Here is a 20649-nt window from a genome sequence, read left to right on the forward strand (position 1 = left end):
CCTTCTGAAATATTGAGACAAGTTGAGCTGATATTGGCTCCCTTTTGTTTATCAAGCATCCATGCCCGTATTCATCTATTCATCTTGTACTGAGGCTGAGCAACAGCAACCATCTTGTAATTGTGCCTTGGACGTAGGGAGAAGGAGCTCCCAAAGCACTTCGACAAGTGGGGGGGGGGACTTTTCAGCATTTTCTATGTCTAATCCAGCACTGTAAAACATTCTATCCTCCCTCCGAAAACAAAACATTGGTAAAGTTTATTCTGGAGGAATAGTTCGAGTTTGGTATTATTGAGAAAGAAACACGTTTTTGAGTACCCTTTGGCAGTTCCTCGGAAGGAAATAAACTTTGGCATGATTTATCCTGGTAATGTGATATTGTGCAGTTAGTTCTTCATTGGCTGAAATGTTCCAGCATTGTGTTGTGCTGTGAGAGCCATGGCTTCATAAAGTGCAGTAGGAATATTGGGATTTCCGGGTAGGAGTTGTACACGTTGGCGTTCTGTTCTTCATCCCCTTTATCCTGCCTTTTGGATGTACTCCAAGACTATGTCAACCAATATGTTTTTGATCTTGTTTCTCTTTTTCTGGTGTCAACTGTTGTGTTCTGACATAGTTACTGTTCAAATACAGCCACTAATCCCACTTCCTTTGCAAAATTCTCACGCTCTGCTTGTCTTGTTCAAACCTTCCAAAGTCACCCCTGCAACTTCTGCTAAGTGGGCTGGCCCTCCAAGGCTGCTGTTGAGCTGACTATGAGGAGTTGGTGCACTCGGTTCAGGTAATAGTTCCACCCACATTTCTGGACCACATCTGGCCTTCCTTTGACATCTCAAGCAGCTCTGCGGAAAACCAGACCAACCTGTATCCAACTATCATAGGGCTAACCCACACCCCCACTACCATGGGCCCAGCCCGTGTATCCTCACTGTGAGGCAGTGTATTGGATGACCGATTACCCTGTCCAGATGCTTCATGGGTGTAACTTGAATGCAATGTCCTCGGCATGCACTGTTCTAAGAGATTAAGCTTTGGGCCCCCAATTTCCTCCGATGGGCATGTGGAGGATTTGTCTGGGAGCACACCATTTACCACGCATGTGCACATAAGCACGTGCCCACATGCATGTACACACATGCATGCACACACACAATATGTACATGCACACACCATGTGCGCATATACACACAGCAGCAAATGCACACGCATGCCTGCGTACACGCACACATGTGCAGGCACACACATGCAGGAGGAAAAACAGATGGAGGGAGGTTCCAATTTGCCTTTGTACAGCCTTTCACAATTTCAGGATATCCCAAAAGACTTTGCAGCCGCTAAAATAATTTTGAACTGTAGTTGCTCCAGGGATTGTAATATGGACAACGGCACAGCCAGTGAGAATACAGCAAACCCTCACCACCAGAACTGAGATAATAGGGAGACAACCTGTGTTTTACTGAAGTTAATTAAGGGACCAATTCTGGTCAGGACACCGGGGGGAACGCCGCTGCTCTTCCCTGAAGTAGTGTCATGGAATCTTTGACATCAACCAGACTGGCCAGACGAGACCTCGGTTTAATATCGCGTCTGAAAAGTCCCTCAGGACTGCGCTGCTCTGTCAGCCTGGACGATGTGCTCAAGTATCTGTGTGGAGCTGGGTTCCATGGCCTTCTGAGGCAAAGAGTCTGCCGATTGAACCTGGTCCGACACCTAAAGGGGGACCTTTCTAATGATGCCGAAGGCTGAAATAAGGCACATGGCTGTATCCCTTCTGTGGGCAGCTGCTTTGAGTTGCATGTCTGGGTGCTTCTCAATATCTTGAATCAGACATTGGACTCTTGAGTGGCAGCTGTTTGTTTGCTTTGCCTTTCTACCTGGTGACAGCTGCATTGTGTCTTGACTGTCCTTCGCTCCCTTATGTCACCTGCAGTATCTGCTTCTGCTGCTCAACCTGGCTTATTGTGGCTGGACGACCTCCTGGATGAAGCAGAGTGCTGTGCTTTGAAGCTGTCAAAATTGAGCTGGTGTTTGTGGGCAGGAAAGGAGAGGAAGGTGGTGCTTTTCTGCCAGAGTGTGATAGATGACCAAATCAGCTGTCTGAAAAACATGATAGGAGGTGATGGGATTTGTCAGTGTCATGGGCACTGTGAAACACACCTTGCTGCAGTATAGCGGACAAGGTGGGCTTGGTTTACTCTTATCCTTTCTATCAATGATTAGAGGCTGGGCCTCTGAAGTACTATGCATGCCTCATAATTCCTAATCCTTACCAGGACAAGGCTTCATATCCTCAGGGATTCACTCTTCAAGATGTCTCTCTTACACACCAATCCTTCCCCCAGCACAAGCAAGCCCGCTTGTACAAGTTAACGAGACACCCTCTGCAGGTATTCCTATCCTAGTCACATGTGCCCTTATCCAGCTTACAGGAGTCAAATCAATACAAAACGGAGCTTGACGTCTGCTGTCATTGGAGAAGGTCTTTCATGGCCATTTTGCTTTTGAGCCGACAGACCATGTCATGTGTTTCGCTAGGACAGTCCAGCACTGCCGTTATGTTGGCCCCTTATAATATTGTCTTGTTTCTATCTTTGCAGTACACCTCAGGCATCAGGACCCGACCCATGTGAGCAGCACGGTAGCACAGTGGTTAGCACTGTGGCTTCACAGCACCAGGGTCCCAGGTTCAATTCCCGACTGGGTCACTGTCTGTGCAGAGTCTGCACGTTCTCCCCGTGTCTGCGTGGATTTCCTCCGGGTGCTCCAGTTTCCTCCCACTAGTCCCGAGAGACGTGCTGTTAGGTAATTTGGACATTCTGAATTCTCCCTCTGTGTACCCAAACAGGCGCCGGAATGTGGTGACTACGGGCTTTTCACAGTAACTTCTTCATTGCAATGTAAGCCTACTTGTGGCAATAAAGATAAAGAAGATCCCAGCACTCGTCAACAAGCAGCACCTTGTCACTGCATCTTACCTGTCCACTTATTAGCACAGAGACATCCACCTGAGGGGAGATTTAGTCACCTTCAAGATGAGGCACAGAGCAATGGGTTCAGAGGAACAGGAGTACGTGCAGGAAGAGGAGCATCAAGCTCTCGCTGGCATGGCCATTCCAGGGCAGTGCAATCCCTGACCAGAGAGGAAGTTGCACCAATTAAAACCACTGCCATCTCATTCTTAGGCTGCACTGTAACCACCTCAGTGGGCTGTATAGCAGATGAGCTGACCCAAATGACTGATGACACTGGAACAGAGTTGCGAACCACGTCATTGCTGAACCACAGAACAAGAGTGACGTAAATGACGTAACGGAACTCCCTACATACTTGACAGGTCGGTTGCTTTAGCATGACGTTTCCATGACCCCCGGCATCTCCGGAATCACTGGGGTAAGATGTCAGCAGTTTTCTATCGATAGTGAGATTGTGAACTCATTTACACTTTCACGTTTGATGGTGAATTGTGGAATTCTCCCTCTTCCACGAGTTGTGGCGAATGGCTGGCCATTAATATCAGCAGGTGCAATCACGGCTCTCTCCACTGGGCCTGGTAGCCATCTGCTTCTGTTTCTTAAATTGGATTAACTAAGAGCCAAGAAATCTTCCTGTCTGGCACTTCTGCGAAGGGCGAGAAATTGGTAAAAATGTGGCAATAATGCTGTGGTTGCTGGTTTTTTGCCAATGTAGAAATTACCACCCAAACACATTGGAATGATCCTAAACCCAGTCTAAGATGGCTGAGAATAACTTGCTTGCGCATAGACTTCCATGGTCTTTTGCCCTGTTTCCCCCGAGATTGCGCTGTTGCCTGGGTGGGATTCATGTGGAAACTCTGAACCAGTATGTTTAATCTGCAACATAGTGGACATCTACGTGGCAACATTGGGCATTCTCTAAAACAGTGGAGTATTTCTAGTTGCAGATCCAGTGATAAATGCTTCATGTTAACCAAATTGCATGAATGGCTTTGCAAAGATACATTGGGTGCCTTTTTTAAAAGTGCACAGGCGGTTCGCCTTGTGCACATTACGTACTAATCCCACATGTCAAAACCACATTGTAAGATTTTTTTGTGTTTAACTGCTTATTTGACATCAAGTTTCATTTTGTAGCTAAATTTGTCATGTTCAGCCAGCGATCCATCTGCAATTGGTGTCTCAGCCCCTCAGCAACACCCTAACCTCATTCAGAATGTAACAAAACTACAACTTTAGATGTGCTGTTCAAATCATTATTTGTGACGTATCTCAGACTGGCAGCTGGTCCATGATGACTCTCATACATTGAAATCTTCTCCACTTGTACATATTATAAAATTAATTCCTGGCATGTGCGTGGCTTCTCCAGGGTCTGATTCAATTGTCAAAACCAACTCATTTCAAGTTGTTTTAAAGGCAGGATTTTATTTCATGCTTGCCAAAGAGGCTGTTGGCAAGCCTCTGGAGCACTTGTACTGAACTCTTTCGAAATTCTGCCCGCAGGCAATCCACACATTCCGAAACCCCGGAGGATCCTGAGGTCTGGATGGGGCAGTAACCCTTACATCCGCGGGTCTTACTCCTACACGCGGGTTGGGTCGAGTGGAGCGGACGTCGAGAAACTTGCAAAGCCCCTGCCTTACCCAAAAAGCACAAAAGCGGCTGTAAGTCAGTCTTTACAAGGGATGGCGGGTGTAGAGGTGAAGGGGGAAATCTCTCGTCCTTTGGTGTTCTGAACCCAACTCTGTTTTGTCAGGGCTACCGTTAGTGGGATTTCCACATGAGAGGACAAGATAAATTATAATTAGGGGCTGCACAGATATAGATTGGAAAGTATAGATTATAGAACATTTCGTGAAAGTTGCCATTCTTTTTATTAGTTAAGAGCAAGGTCGTGCAAGGCTAAAAATAGGAGAAAAGAATTGAGTAAATAAAGAAGTGCTGATTAGGTGGCGGCAACCTTGGAGTTTAAATGCCTGTGGTTGGAAGCAGAACAGGCGTCCGGAAAACACGAGGAGCAGCGCAGTTTGGACGTCTTGGGGAATAGTTAGTTAAAGTAAGACTTGCGATGACTCTTCACATTGATTAAAATCAAATAAATTCTTTTGATGCAGCCCAGAAAGTCTTCATTTGACAAGGGATTTGCGATCCAAAATTGTTACGAAGCGATTCACTACCAACTTATTCAATAACTGTGTCGATTGCCCCATTAAACTTACGTTCATAGAACCATACAGCGCCAAAGAAGAAGAAGAAATTGCTTATTGTCACAAGTAGGCGTCAAATGAAGCGACTGTGAAAAGCCCCTAGTCGCTACATTCCAGCACCTGTTCGGGGAGGCTGGTACGGGAGGCTGTTTGGCCCATTGTGTCTCTGCCAACCCTTTGATGTGGCATATCCAATTAGGATCAGTTACCCCCACTCTTTCCCCATTCATAGAGTCATAGAATCCCTACAGTGCAGAGGGAGACCATTTGTCCCGTTGGTTCTGCACCAACCTTCTGAAAGAGCACCCTATCTAGGTCCAATCTCCCGATCTATCCCCAAAACCCCACCTAACCCTTTCTGGACACTAAGGGCCAATTGATCACGGCCAATCCACCTAACCTGCATATTTTTGGACTGCGGGGCGAAACCGGAGCACCTGGAGGAAACCCATGCAGACACGGGGTGAACATGCAAACTCCACACAGACAGTCACCCAAGGCCAGAATTGAACCCTGGCACTGTGAGGCAGCAGTGCTAACCATTGTGCCGCCCTGCAACCGCCCATTGCCTTGCAAATTTGTCATTTTCAGGAAGAAATCCAGTGACCTTGTGAAAGTGAATATTAAATCTGCCACTCTTTAATCCACATTGTGCTGAAATAAAGGGCAAAATTCTCCCCCAACGGCGCGATGTCCGCCGACTGGCGCCGAAGACGGCACCAATCAGACGGGCATCACGCCGGCCCAAAGGTGCGGAATGCTCCGCATCTTTGGCGGCCTAGCCCCAACATTGAGGGGATAGGCCGACGCCGGAGGGATTTCCGCCCCGCCAGCTGGCAGAAATGGCGTTTGTTGCCCCGCCAGCTGGCGCGGAAATGCGGCGCATGCGCGGGAGCATCAGCGGCCTCTGTCAGTTTCCCGGCGCATGCGCGGGAGCGTCAGCGGCCGCTGTCAGTTTCCCGCGCATGCGCAGTGGGGAGAGTCTCTTCCGCCTCCGCCATGGTGGAGGCCGTGGCGGAGGCGGAAGGGAAAGAGTGCCCCCACGGCAAAGGCCCGCCCGCGGATCGGTGGGCCCCGATCGCGGGCCAGGCCACCGTGGGGGCATCCCCCGGGGTTAGATCGCCCCGCGCCCCCCCCCCCCCCCCCAGGACCCCGGAGCCCGCCCACGCCGCCTGGTCCCGCCGGTAAATACCAGGTTTGATTTACGCCGGCGGGACAGGCAATTTCTGGGCGGGACTTCGGCCCATACGGGCCGGAGAATCCAGCGGGGGGTCCCGCCAACCGGCGCGGCCCGATTCCCGCCCCCGCCCAATCTCCGGTACCGGAGACTTCGGCGGGGGCGGGATTCACGGCGGCCAACGGCCATTCTCCGACCTGGCGGGGGGTCAGAGAATGACGCCCCAAGACTGTCTCGTATACCAATAAATCCTTTCCCGTAGACATCATCCCTAAGATCCTCATTCTTCCTACAGTCTAACAGATTTTGAATGTTTACAATTGCCATCTTTTTGGCATTGATGGTGTAGCATTTCACCTGAGCTTCTCAATGTATTGAAGAAACTATTAGTTAACTCTCTCTGAATGCAGTTCTCCCTGGCCTTTTGACTTAGATATACACTCTGATCTAAGAACAGACTTACTCATACTAATAACTATATAGTTCCAGCCCCCCAGTTCACCTCATGAGACAGTTTACCGAAACAACTTGACAACCAGAGGTGAAAATTGACCTTTAATTTAAAAAGGGTAGAGTAAATAGAAACATAGGGTAGAATGTTACAGCCTCGCCGTGGTGGGGGTGAGGCTGCAAATTGTGGCGAACTGTTCGAAGGCCCATTGTCTTTGGCTGGACTTGAACACCGCCCCCCAGGCCAGACAGGAGGGGCTGGAAAATTCCGCCAGTAAAATAGTTATGGCAGAGTAAGAGAAACTTCTGTCTTGATTACCCCACCTGCAGCCAGTTGTTTGGTGATGCAGGATAAATTCGGCTACACTGACCCTCGAAGCAGAACGTAAGTCAAGCTTATGTTTTAGAAGCTGTTTGCCCTCCAGTCCTCCCACCCTCTTCTTCTCACACTCCTCATAATCCCATGCTAACTCATGCTTCTTCAAACTCTCCATAGTCCTTCCAGGCCAACAAATGCCATCACTTAATCCGCATGCCTCCCCATACTTCTCATGGCCCTTCATACTCCAGTGCCACCTCCATAGCAACCCACCGAGTATCCACAATGGGTAGGCCTCGAGCCATGTGAAGCTGAAAGAAATAAACTTCTGACAGTCCAGCAGCTTTTCCTTTTTACTCTGTCAATGTAAGCTTTTTGTTCATGTTTAAAGAGCTGGTGATTTAAAATACTTAAGATCATGGAGCATAAACAGACCGTACCTGCCCTCCCAGAGTGTTTGTGTGTACTCTATTAATTCATGACTTACACACGCTGTGGCTTAAGGCCCTTGAAACAGCAAAAAGGGGGTCTCTAATTTCACATGGCCCTGCTGAATTTGGGATCTCACCTGTGTGAATCATATCCCATCCCTTTCCTCGTACAATCTGTCAGAATTGGGGGCCGGACTTCTGCATTCGGGCTTCACTCACCATTTTTATTGGTCTCTGCTGTTGGCCTGAGTTTCAGACTCCCAGCTCCTTTCTAATCCTTCTACCAATTAATTTAAATCTCCAAATGCCCCCTGGTCATTGACTCCACTGCTAAAGGAAATAGATCTTCCTATCCAATCAGTCTTGGCACCTCATAATTTTATCCAACTCAATTAAATTTCCCTTCGGCCTCTTCTGTTACAAACACAACAAATCGATCCTATCCAATCTTTCCCCATGGCTAAAATTTTCCAATCCCGGCACCATCCTTGTAAATCTCACCTCGACCCTTCCCTGTGCCATCACGTGCTTCCTATAATGCTGTGGGCTGAGTACCGTGCTCCAACTGAGGCCTTTCCGGAGTTTGAGCAGAACTTTATATTCTACAACTTGACGAATAAAGGAACGTTTTCTGTATGCCTTAATTGTTCACTTCAATAGATTTGTCTCAGGAAATGACTAAACTATTTTTTTGAAAATGTAGTAAACAAGAAGAGATTGGAAGTTTAAACTATTATTTAGTAATCAGTATTTTCCTTCTGTTAGCCAATGCAGATATTATTTGCTGGGGAAGCCACTCACAGAAAGTACTACTCAACTACCCATGGTGCTTTGCTTTCTGGCGAGCGAGAGGCTGCACGCCTCATAGAAATGTACCAAGACCTCTACCACGGCAAAGGCATGAAGTTCGATAACTAAAGAAACGCTTATTCGTGAGACCTTGTATGGACTGGACTTAAATTGTGTTTAATGTACTATTTCTTAAAGTAGAATATTATAATCTTGTTTGATGAGGGTATGTTTGAATCATTTTCAAATGGATCTATGTATGATTAACGCATTCTGGTAAAGCTTTGGCCATGCAAATGTTTACACTTCTGTACTATTTTCATTTTTAAATCAATGCACTCCTGACCTCATTTTGATTTTCTGCATCGTAAGTGCCTTCTATTAACTTAGCGGTCTAATAAAATGATGGGTGTAATAGAAGCAGCAAGGACTGTTTGGATGATTCAATCGTCTATCTGTGGAGCTGAAGTTGAGATGGAAAGTCCCCGTCCCCCCCCACCCCATGGTGCAGCGGTCTGAAGTACGCAAAGTGCTGACATTTTTCGCTGCATCTTGCCATTCGATGCAATAGTCTTGAAATAAAAGGCCTTCTTTCACATGTGCCAGCTGTGGTTCAGACGTAACATGCTTGCTTCTAGTTCCTATTCTGGAGGCTTGCATGCAAAATTTACGCTGACGCTCTAGTGCTGTGTGGAAGTGATGCTGCATTGTCGAAGGGGTCGTCTTTTGGATAAGCTGAGTCTCAGGTCGCTGTGGAAGATTCCCTGGCACCGTCTTGAGGAACAGGGGAGGAAGAAGAATGCATGTATTAAAATTGGCAGGACATTACCTACAGTGCCATGCACCCCCCCCCCCACTGTCGTCCCGTCTCCCCCCGTCCCCCAGAGGGCCGGGGACCTTAGCTTTTCACTATATAAATAAATGACTTAGATGAAGGAACAGATAGCCGTACGTATAAGTTTGCTGATGACACCAATGCAGAAAATTGCTGACAGACATTGAAAGATGAAACAAGTGGCCAATACTGGGGTAGATGCATTTCAGTTCAGGAAATGTACGAGCATCCCACCTTGTTCATAGGAAAGAGAAAACAGTGTATATCATAAATGGTGAAAAGCTAGGGTCTGTGTTGGAGCAGAGAGACTTTAGGATTCACACACTGAAATCACTAAAAGTGAAGTAACAGATGCAAAATTAATTTAAAAAGACAATAGAATATTTGCCTTCATCTCAAAAAGGTGGATGTTTTATTACAACGACATAGAGCTCTGGTTGGAAACCGTACAGAGTCCTGCATTAATTCTGGACACCGCATTCAGGAAGTCTTGGAGGGATTGTAGTGCAAGTTCACCAGTGTGATATCTCGTTGAAAACGTTAACTAATCAAGAGAGGCGACATAGACTAGGTTTGTATTCTCTGCAGAAGAGTAAGGGGTGATCTAATGGAGTTCTTTAAGATGATTAATGGGGTAGATATTAATTGTGGTTGGGTGATGAGGTGGGAGGAATCTTAAAATCGAGTTGGACCATTCAGGGATCATGCCAGGAAAAGTTTACTTACATAAAGGGTACCAGAAATCTGGATCTCACTCCCCCAAAAGAACTGGTGCGGCTAAATCAATTGCAAATGTCAAGTTCGTAGGATTTTTATGAGACGAGAGTATGAAATCAATCATAGAATCCCTACAGTGCAGACGGAGGCCATTTGGCCCATTGGGTTTGCACCGACCCTCCAGAAGGGCACCCTACCTAGGTTCACTCCTCCACCTTATCCCCATAACCCAGTAACCCCGCCTAACATTTTGGATACTAAGGGACAATTTAACATGGGCAATCCACTTGACCTGGCTCAAGATTTAGTTAAGTTACAAATAAGCAGTTCAAAAGGTATTTTACTTAGTACAGGGCGTTGGGTCGTCCTAACATCATGAAAGACATCACATAAATGCAAATACTCTATTTCCCTCCTGACATCACCGCTTCCCCATAAACTTTGCTGGCTCTAAATATTTCAGATTAGTACTTATAACTGATTGACAGCAATAGCATGAACTGGGTTGATAGCATATTATTTTACACTGTGCATGGTATAAAGTGGGCTGCCAAATCACCACCCCTCTGAATTTTCTGGGAAGAGAATGGAGGCTGTAGAAAGCCCTGTTTTCTCCCAATAAATGATGGGTGGAATCTTTTGCTTTGCAGTTAAAAGCTAGCATTCTCCTTCTGTCACCTCCACCCCACCGTTGACTGGCTTTAGCAGACGTAAGCACATGGCACATGTATTTATATATATATACGTGTGTGTGTGGGTTATGACTGGTAATCCATTCTAATTGCTGAAGTAAATGTTGATTCAACGTAGAGAGAAAAAGAATGTGGCACTATCCGTATCTTAAAAACTGTTTCTAAAATTAATTCAATGACAGGCTACAACCCTGCCTTACTGTGACTCGCTGGTCCACTGTTAGTTTGACAACATTATACTTTGTCTAATTACTAGGATTCTGTTGCCATGCATTCAGATTGCAATTATATATATTTTCTATCATATGGAGAGAATGGAGCAAAAAAAATAGTGTGCTTGAAGATGCAGATAGTCATGGAATTGGGCAGGCAAATGGAAAATGTAATTGTAACTTTTGAGAAATGTGGAATATTGCACATAAGTCCAAATAATGTGGGGTCCAACTATTCAATTAAAAAAATCTGAATTAACACCGTTACAATGTGTAATTTGCTTTTTTTATTTGCAGCTTTCATTGTATAGAGCACAAAGCAACCCTCATGCACCAGCTCCTTGAGATTACATTGGTGAAACTGGCTCCCTTTCTTCCAGCGGGAAGATTGCATATGTGCAACAATGAAGGATTGCACTAAGGCAATACAAATAGACGTATTAGGGGCAAATTCTCCCCACTTAGTGTAGGTCATGTCCACCAGTGTTTGTCCTGCGCAGAACAACATTCAAATTTCCTAGGGGTCAACTTATTCACAGCTTTATTCAGCGATCATAGGTTCCCTACAGTACAGAAAGAGGCCATTCGGCCCATCGAGTCTGTACTGACCCTTTGAAAGAACACCCTTCCTAGGCCCAATCCCCCACTCCAATCCTAAGGGGCACTTTAGCATGTTCAATCCACCTAACCTGCACATCTTTGGACTGTGGGAGGAAACCGGAGCACCCGGAGGAAACCCACGCAGACACGGGAAGAAAGTGCAAACTCCACAGTCACCCAAGGCCAGAATCGTACCTGGCGCTGTGAGGCAGCAGTGCTAACCACTGTGCCACCGTGCCACCCAAGAGACCTTATTGATCGACCAGACCGAATCAGGCTTATGTGTTTGAAGCATGCCTACAGTGGGGAATGAAGGCCTCTTAAAAGATTTCAAAGTCATTCTGACTAATTTGTAGCCTTTTTTCCAAGGTTAAAAGAGTAAAGGGTTTAGAAATGACAAAACCAATATGAAATGGGGAAAGAAAACACATACAGTTTATTCTGTCGCTGGCATGCTTGTCAGCAGGCAGTTCTCTTGTTGCATACCACACTATTCTGCATTCCACGCTCTGTAAAGACAGTTCCCCCAAACCATTACTGACGTACGATATTAAACCTGCAATTTTTTCCCACTCCTTTCCGAGTTGTGGGCATTCCTGGCAAGGCTGGCATTTATTGTCCATTCCTATTGGTCCTATGTTTGATACAACTGAGTGACATGTCAGCTCACTTTTAGACTCAGGGTAGAGAAGATGGTTGTGATAGTGTAGGCCCGACTGGATAGAGGCCTTAGTGATTTAGGATGAAATGATTCAGTGAAAAGAGATGATAGAAAAATGTTACCCAGACAATTGCGATTTAATGGATAATATTACAAAACAGGAAAAGATCTGCAGCCGCTGCATACAATCCAAGTGACAGGAGGATTGCCTGCCATTTATGTCAACTCAACCTTTTTGTGACTCTTTCACGGGATTTAGGCATCGCTGACAAATTTAGCATTTATTGTCCATCACTAATTGTCCTTGCAAAGGCGGTTGTGAACTGCAATCTTCAACTGTTGTAGCCCATGTGGTGAAAGCTGGTCCACAGTGTTTTAACATGGGAATTTTTACCCATTTATTCAAGGGATGTGAGCTTCGCTGGCTAGGCCAGTATTTATTGTCCACCCCTAATTGCCCTCGAGAGGTGGCAGTGAACTGCCTTCTTGTAATTCTACTGTCCATGAGGTGTGGGTACACCCAATGTGCTGTTAGGGAGGCAGTTCCAGGATTTGACAATGAAGGAACAGAGGTATATTTCCAAGTCAGGACAGTGAGTGACTTGGAGGGGAATTCTAGGTGCTTTTGATGTATCTGCTGCCCCTTGTCCTTTGAAATGGTAGTGCTTGTAGATTTGGAGGGTGCTGCTGGAGGAGTCTTCGTGAGTTCCTGCAGTGCATCTTGTAGATCGTACACACTGTTGCTACTGTGTGTAAGTAGTGGAGGGAGTGAATGTTTGTGGATGGGGGGCCAATCAAGCGGGCTTTGTCACAGATGGTGGTGAGTTTCTTGAGTTGCTGTTGGAGCTGCACTCATCCAGGCAAGTGGAGAGTATTCCATCACACCCCTGACTTGTGCCTTGTGGATTGTGGACAGACTTTGGGGAGTTGGGAGGTGAGTTACTTACTTACACATGATTCCTAACCACTAACCTGCTCTTGTAGCCACAGTATTTATATAGCTATTTCAGTTGAGTTTCTGGTCAATGATAACCCCCAGGATGATGACAGTGGGGAATTCAATGATAGTGATGTCATTGAATGTCATGGGCTGACGGTTTGAATCTCTAATTTGGAGATCGTATTTGGCTAGCGTGTGTGTGGCGTGAATGTTACTTGCCAATTGTATGCCCAAATCTGTATATTATCATGAACTTGCTGCATTTGGATATCGACTGCTTCAGTATTTGAGAAGTCACGAATGGTGCTGAACATGGTGCAGTCATCAGCGAACATCCCACGTCTGACCTTATAATGAAATAAAGGTCATTGATGAAGTAGCGGAAGATGGTTGGGCCAAGGACACTACCCTGAGGAACTCCTGCAGTGATGTCCTGGAGCTGAGATGATCATATTCCTTTGTGCCATGTAGGAGCTTTCCCCCTGATTCCCATTGACTCCAGTTTAGCTAGTGTCATACTCAGTCAAATGCTGCCTTGATGTCAAGTGCAGTCACTCTCACCTCACCTCTGGTGCTCAGCTCTTTTGTCCCTGTTTGAACCAAGGCTTTAATGAGGTCAGAGGCTGAGTGACCCTGGCCAATCCCAAACTGAGCATCAATGAGCAGGTTATTGCTAAGTAAGTGCCACTAGATAGTGCTGTTGACAACTCTTTCCATCAATTCAGTGATAATTGCAAGTAGACTGACTCTCAATATGTCCACTTATAGACATACATAGAAAATGGAAGCAGGAATAGGACATTCTGCCCTTCGCGCCTGCTCTGCCATTCATTATGATCATGGCTGATCATCAAGTTCAATGACCTGATCCTGCCTTCCCCCCATATCCCTTGATTCCTTCGGCCCCAAGAGCTATATCAAAGGATCATTAAATCCCTAAAGTGTAGTAGGGAGCCATTTGGCCGATTGAGTCTGTACTGACCCTCTGAAAGAGCACCCCACCCTATCCCCGTGACCCATTAACCCCACCTACCCTTTTGAACACTGAGGGACAATTTAGCATAGCCAATCCACCTAACCTGCACATCTTTGGACTGTGGGAGGAAACCGGAGCACCTGGACGAAACCCACATAGACATGGGGTGAACTCCACACAGACAGTCGTCCGAGGTCGGAATTGAACCTGGGCCCCTGGCGCTGTGAGGCAGCAGTGCTAGCCACTGTGCCACAGGGTCGCCCAAATCTAATCCTTTATTGAAATTACACAGTGTTTTGGCCTCAACTATTTTCTGTGGCAGTGAATGCTACAGATTCACCACTCTTTGAGAGAAGAAATTCCCCTCAGTGCAGTCCTAAAAGGTCCTCAAATTATGATTTGGACCCCCCTTATTTTTTGTATCTACCCTGTCTAATCCTGTTAAAATTTTGTAAGTTTCTATGAGATCCCCTCTCACTCTTCGAAACTCCAATGAATATAATCCTAACCGACTTAGTCTCTCCTCATATGACAGTCCCGCCATCCCAGGAATCAGCCTGGTAAAGCTTCCCTGCATTCCCTCCATAGCAAGAATATCCTTCCTCAGATAAGGGCACCAAAACCGTACACAATACTTCAAGTGTGGCCTCACCAACGCCTTATACAATTGCAGTAAAACATCTCTATTCCTATACTCAAATCCTCTCGCTTTGAAGGCAACATACCATTTGCCTTCCTTACTACCTGCTATACCTGCACGCTTACTTTCAGTGACTGATGCACGAGGACACCAAGATCATGCGGAGTATCCACCTCTCTCAATTAACACCCATTCAAATAATAATTTGCCTTCCGACTTTTGCTACCAAAGTGGATAACTTCACATTTATCCAAACTGCATCTGCCATGCATGTCCAAATCTCGCTGAAGCACCTCTGCAACCTCCTCACAGCTCACCCTCCCACCCAACTTTGTATCATCTGGAGATAATACATTTAATTCCCTCATCCAAATCATTAACATGCAATGTGAACTAGCACAGATCCCTGGGGTACCCCACTAGTCACTGCCTGCCAATCAGAAAAAAGATCCATTTATTCCAACTCTTTGCTTCCTAGCTGCTAACCAGCTTTCTATATATCTCAGGACACCACCCGCAATGCCATGCGTTTTAACTTTACAGAGTAAACTTCGATGTGAGACCTTGTCAAAAGCCTTCTGGAAGTCTAAATAAATCACGTCTACTGGTTCTCCCTGGTGAACTCTACAAGTTAAATCTTCAAAGAATTCTAGCAGATTTGTCAAGCATGATCTTTTTGCAAATCCATGCTGACTTTGTCTGATTACACCACTGCTTTCCAAATGCTGTGCTATGAAATCCTTAATAATGGACTCTAGCAACTTCCCTACTTACGGCAAACAATATTTTTCACTGTACCTCAGTAACCATGACAATAAACCTGTATCTAATCTAAATCTACAACCACCGTTAGACTCACTGGTCTATAGTTCCCTGTTTCCTCACCACATCACTTTTTGAATAGTGGTGTTATATTAGCTACCCTCCAATCTGTAGGAACCATTCCAGAGTTCAAAGAATTTTGGAAAATGACCACCAATGGATTTACTATTTCTAGGGCTACTTCCTTAAGTACTCTGGATGAAGATTAGCAAGTCTGGAGATTTAGCTGCCTTCAATCCCATTAATATCCCTAAATCCATTTCTCCACTAATCCTGATTTCCTTTAGTTCCTCACTAAAACATGTGCTTCTCAGAACTTCATGTCTTCCTTTGCGAAGACAGAAGCAAAGTACGAATTTAGTTCCTCAGCCATTTCTTTGTTCCCCATTATGAATTTCCCCATTTATGACTGTAAGGGGCCTACATTAGTTTTAATCAATCTTTTTCTCTTTACATACCTATTGAAACTTTTACAGCCAGTTTTTCTGTTCCCCGCTAACTTACGTTCATGTTGTATTTTCTCCTCATTAATCAATCCCTTGGTCTGACTTTAAAAAAAATAAATTTAGAGTATACAATAATTTTTTTTCCAATTCAGGGGAGATTTAGCATGGCCAATCCATCTACCCCGCACATCTTTTGGGTTGTGGGGGTGAGACCCACGCAGGCACAGGGAGAATGCTTGGTCTGCCTTTGCTGAATTTTAAACTGTTCCTATTCCTCAGGTCTAATGCTTTTTCTTGCTAATTTGTATGCTTCTCCTTCAAATCTAATACTCAGCCTAATTGTCCTTCTAAGGCATGGTTTGGCCACAGTTTCTACTCTTGTGCCAAATAGGAATAAACCACTTTTGGAGTTCACCCATTTGTTCTTTGAATGCCTGCCATCGCCTGTCTGCTGTCCTTCCTTTCAGTAATGTTTCCCAGTACGTCATAGCCGGCTCATGCCTCATACCATCATAGTTACCTTTATTGAGATTCTGGACCCTGGTCTCAGAATCAACTACCTCACTATCCACCATGATAAAGAATTCTATTATATTATGGTCACTCATTCCCAAGGGTTCTCTCACAACTAGGTTGTCAACTAATCCTCTCATTGCACAACACCCAGTCCAAGATGGCCTGTTCCCTTGTTGGTTCCTGTATTGGTCCAGAAAACCATCCTATACACACTCCAGAAATTCCTCCTCTATTGTACTGTGACTAATTTGAGTCACCCAATCTATATGCAGATTAAAGTCACCCATAATCACAGATGTTCCTTTTTCACATGCATCTCTGATTTCCTGTCTAATGCTATTCCCAATATTACCACTGCAGTTTGGTGGTCTGTATACCACCCCTACAAACGTTTCTTAACTTGACCCATACAGATTCCACATTGTCTGTGCTATTATCTTTTCCTAACATTGTACCAATATGTTCTTTAATCAACAATGCAACTTCACCACATTTTCATTTCTGCCTGTCCTTCCTAAAAACTGAATAGCCCTCGATGTGTAGTTCCCATCCTTGGTCACCTGGGATCCATGTCTCTGCAACCCCAACTATATTGTATCCCTTTACATCTATCTGTGCAACTAATTCATCCATTTTATTTCACTTCTAGCACAGAGGCTGCTGTAATTGTCTCCAGCTGTAAACATCTTTTGCCGCAGGGTAGTATCTTACCTCCATGGTGCCAGGGTCAAGGATGTCTCTGAACGAACACAGGACATCCTGAAGGAGGAGGGTGAACAGCCAGAGGTTGTAGTACACATAGGTACTACCAACATAGGTACTAACAAGGGGCTGGTTTAGCACAAGGCTAAATCACTGGCTTTGAAAGCAGACCCAGGCAGGCCAGCAGCGCGGGTTCAATTCCTGTACCAGCCTCCCCGAACAGGTGCCGGAATGTGGCGACTAGGGGCTTTTCACAGTAACTTCATTTGAAGACTACTTGTGACAATAAGCAATTTTCATTTCATTTCATTTCATAGGCAGGAAGAGCGATGAGGTCCTGCAGAAGGAGTTCAGGGAATTAGGCAGTAAGCTAAAAAGCAGGATCTCTCAGGTTGTAATCTCAGGATTACTCCCTGTGCCACGTGCCAATGAGGCTAGAAATAGGAGGATGCAGTGCAGCTAAATATGTGGCTAAACTTGTGGTGTAGGATGGAGGGTTTCAGATTTCTGGGCCACTGGGATCTCTTCTGGGGAAGGTGTGGCTGGGAGAATCACTCTAGAATCTAGAATTTGCTAGAATCACTCGGGAAGATTTAAACTAGTATGGCAGGGGGGTGGGAACCAGGATACTGGTTAGAAGGTACAATAACTGAAGGGGAAATAGAGAATAAAAATAAGAGAAAAACATCATCCTGTCTGCTCAAACACAGTGGTTTGAAGTATATTTGTTTCAAAGCCAGAAATATTGCGGGTAAGGAAGATGAACTGAGAGCACATAGTACTTGGAACAATGATGTTGTGGCTGTCACAGAAACATGGTTAAAGGAAGTGCAGGATTGACAGCTGAGTGTTGGAGGATATAGATGCTTCAGGAGAGATAGAGGGGAATGTAAAAGGGCTGGGGGAGTAGCATTACTGGTTAAGGAGAATATTATAGCCGTACTGTGGGAGGACACCTCGGAGGGCTCATACAATGAGGGAATCTTGGTAGACCTCATGAACAGGAAGGGGGCATTCACAATGTTGGGCGTTTATTACAGGCCTCCCAACTACCAAAGAGAGATAGAGGCACAGATAGTTAGAGAGATTTTGGATAGCTGCAAAAGTAACAGAGTTGTTGTGGTAGGGGATTTTAATTTCCCTTATATTGACTGGGACTCACTTAGTGCCAGGGGCTTGGATGGGGCAGAGTTTGTAAGGTGAATCGAAGCCTTCTTGATGCGATATGTGGGTAGTGCAACTAGAGAAGGGGCAGTACTGGATCTGGTATTGGAGAATGAGCCTGGACAGGTGGTTGAGGTTTCAGTAGGGGAACATTTTGGGAGTAGTGACCACAATTCCGTATGTTTTAGGGAACTTTTAGATAGGGATGAGGGTAACCTTCGCATTAAGGTGCTAAATTGGGGAAAGACCAATTACGATAACATTGGACAGGAATTGAAGAATTTGGATTGGGTGCGGCTGTTGGATGGTAAATCAACATCAGACATTTGGGAGTCTTTCAAGCGACAGTTGATTAGGAATCAGGAGAGTCGCGTTCCTGAGAGAATGAAGGATTAGTATGGGAAGTTTAGGGAGACTTGGATAACGAGGGATATTGTGAACCTTGTCAAAAAGAAAAATGGTCTACAAGGGCGGGGACAGTCGAAAGCCTTGAGGAGTATAAAGAAAGTAGGAAGGTACTTAAGCGGGAAATTAGGAGAGCTCGGAGGGGTCATGAAAAGTCCTCGGTAAGTAGGATTAAGGTGAATCCCAAAGCTTTCTTTTCATATGTACAAAGCAAGAGGGTGGCCAGGGAATCGATTGAACCACTTAAGGACAGTGGGAGAATTTATGTGTTGAGCCAGAGGACATGGGTGAGGTACTAAATGAATACTTTGCATCAGTGTTCACCAAAGAAAAGGACTTTGTGGAAGATGATTCTTGAGTAGGTAGTGTGGACAGTCTGGATCATGTTAACATAAAAAAGGAGGAGGTATTGGGTATTTAAAAAGATATTAAGGTAGATAAGTCTCCTGGGCCAGATGGGATTTACTCCAGAATTCCGAGAGAAGCAAGGGAGGAAATTGCTGGGACCTTGACTGACATCTTTGTATCCCATTGGCTACAGGTGAGATCCCAGAGGACTGGAGAATAGTTAATGTGATACTGCTGTTTAAGAAAGGTAGCAGGGATAATCCTGGAAAATATAGGATGGTGAGCCTCACGTCGGTTGGAGGAAAAGTATTGGAGAGAATTCTCAAGGACAGGATTTGTACCCATTTGTAATCAAATGGACTCATTCGGGATAGACAGCATGGTTTTGTGAAGGGGAGGTCGTGCCTCACTAACGTGACCGAGTCTTTTGAGGAGGTGACAAAGATGATTGATGAGGGGAGGGTGGTGGATGTTTACATGGACTTCAGTAAAGCTTTTGACAAGGTGCCTCATGGCAGACTGGATCAAAAGGTGAAGTCACACGGGATCAGAGGTGAGGTGGTAAGATGGATACAGAACTGGCTCAGTCACAGAAGACAAAGGGTAGCAGTAGAAGGGTGTTTTTCTGAATGGAAGGCTGTGACTAGTGGTGTTCCACAGGGATCTGTGCTTGGGACTCTGTTGTTTGTAGTATACATAAACGATTTGGGGAAAATGTAGCTGATCTGATTAGTAGTTCGCAGAAGACACCAAGGTTGGTGGAGTGGCAGATAGTGTTGAGGATTGTCAGAGGATACTGCAGGACATAGATAGGTTGGAGACTTAGGCAGAGAAATGGCAAATGGAGTTTTATCCAGACAAAGGTGAGGTAATATATATATATATTTTTTTAAAAATGTAGAGTACCCAATTCAATTTTTCCAATTAAGGGGTAATTTAGCGTGACCAATCCACCTACCCTACACATCTTTGGGTTGTGGGGGCGAATCCCATGCAAACGCGGGGAGAATGTGCAAACTCCATATGGACAGTGACCCAGAGCCGGGATTGAACCTGGGACCTCGGCGCCTTGAGGCAGCAATGCTAACCACTGTGCCACCGTGCTGCCCTGTGAGGTAATATATTTTGGTAGGTCGAACATAGACTGGAAATATACAGTAAATGGCAAAACTCTTAGGAATATAGAAAGTCAGAGAGACCTGGGAGTGCAGGTCCACAGAACGTTGAAGGTGGCAACACAAGTGGACAAGGTAGTCAAGAAAGCATACGGAATGCTTGCCTTCATTGGATGGAGCATCGAGCATAAAAACTGCCAAGTCATGCTACAGTTGTATTGAACATTGTAAGGCCACACTTGGAATATTGTGCACAATTCTGGTCGCCACACTATCAGAAGGATGTGGGGTTTGGGAGGGGGTGCAGAGGAGGTTTACCAGGATGTTGCCTGGTCTGGAGTGTGTTTGCTCTGTGGAGAGGCTGAATAGACTTGGACTGTTTTCATTAGAACAAGAGAGGTTGAGGGACAACCTGTTAGAGGTCTACAAGATTAGAACATAGAACATAGAACATAGAACGATACAGCGCAGTACAGGCCCTTCGGCCCACGATGTTGCACCGAAACA

General features: G+C 45.4%; 1 protein-coding gene across 1 annotated transcript in view; it reads left to right on the forward strand.

The window, feature by feature from the left end:
* The window catches only part of smox (spermine oxidase), a 32562-nt gene extending 21485 nt beyond the window's left edge, over positions 1-11077 (forward strand). The window contains exons 6-7 of the mRNA XM_072497633.1: positions 4482-4642; positions 8328-11077. Of these exons, the coding sequence (XP_072353734.1) occupies positions 4482-4642; positions 8328-8480 (314 nt within the window). The 3' untranslated portion in view covers positions 8481-11077. The remainder of the gene's footprint in view (positions 1-4481; positions 4643-8327) is intronic.
* The last annotated feature ends 9572 nt before the right edge of the window (positions 11078-20649 follow it).

The sequence above is a fragment of the Scyliorhinus torazame genome, chromosome 3, assembly GCF_047496885.1.
Source record: "Scyliorhinus torazame isolate Kashiwa2021f chromosome 3, sScyTor2.1, whole genome shotgun sequence".
Classification (NCBI taxonomy): domain Eukaryota; kingdom Metazoa; phylum Chordata; class Chondrichthyes; order Carcharhiniformes; family Scyliorhinidae; genus Scyliorhinus; species Scyliorhinus torazame.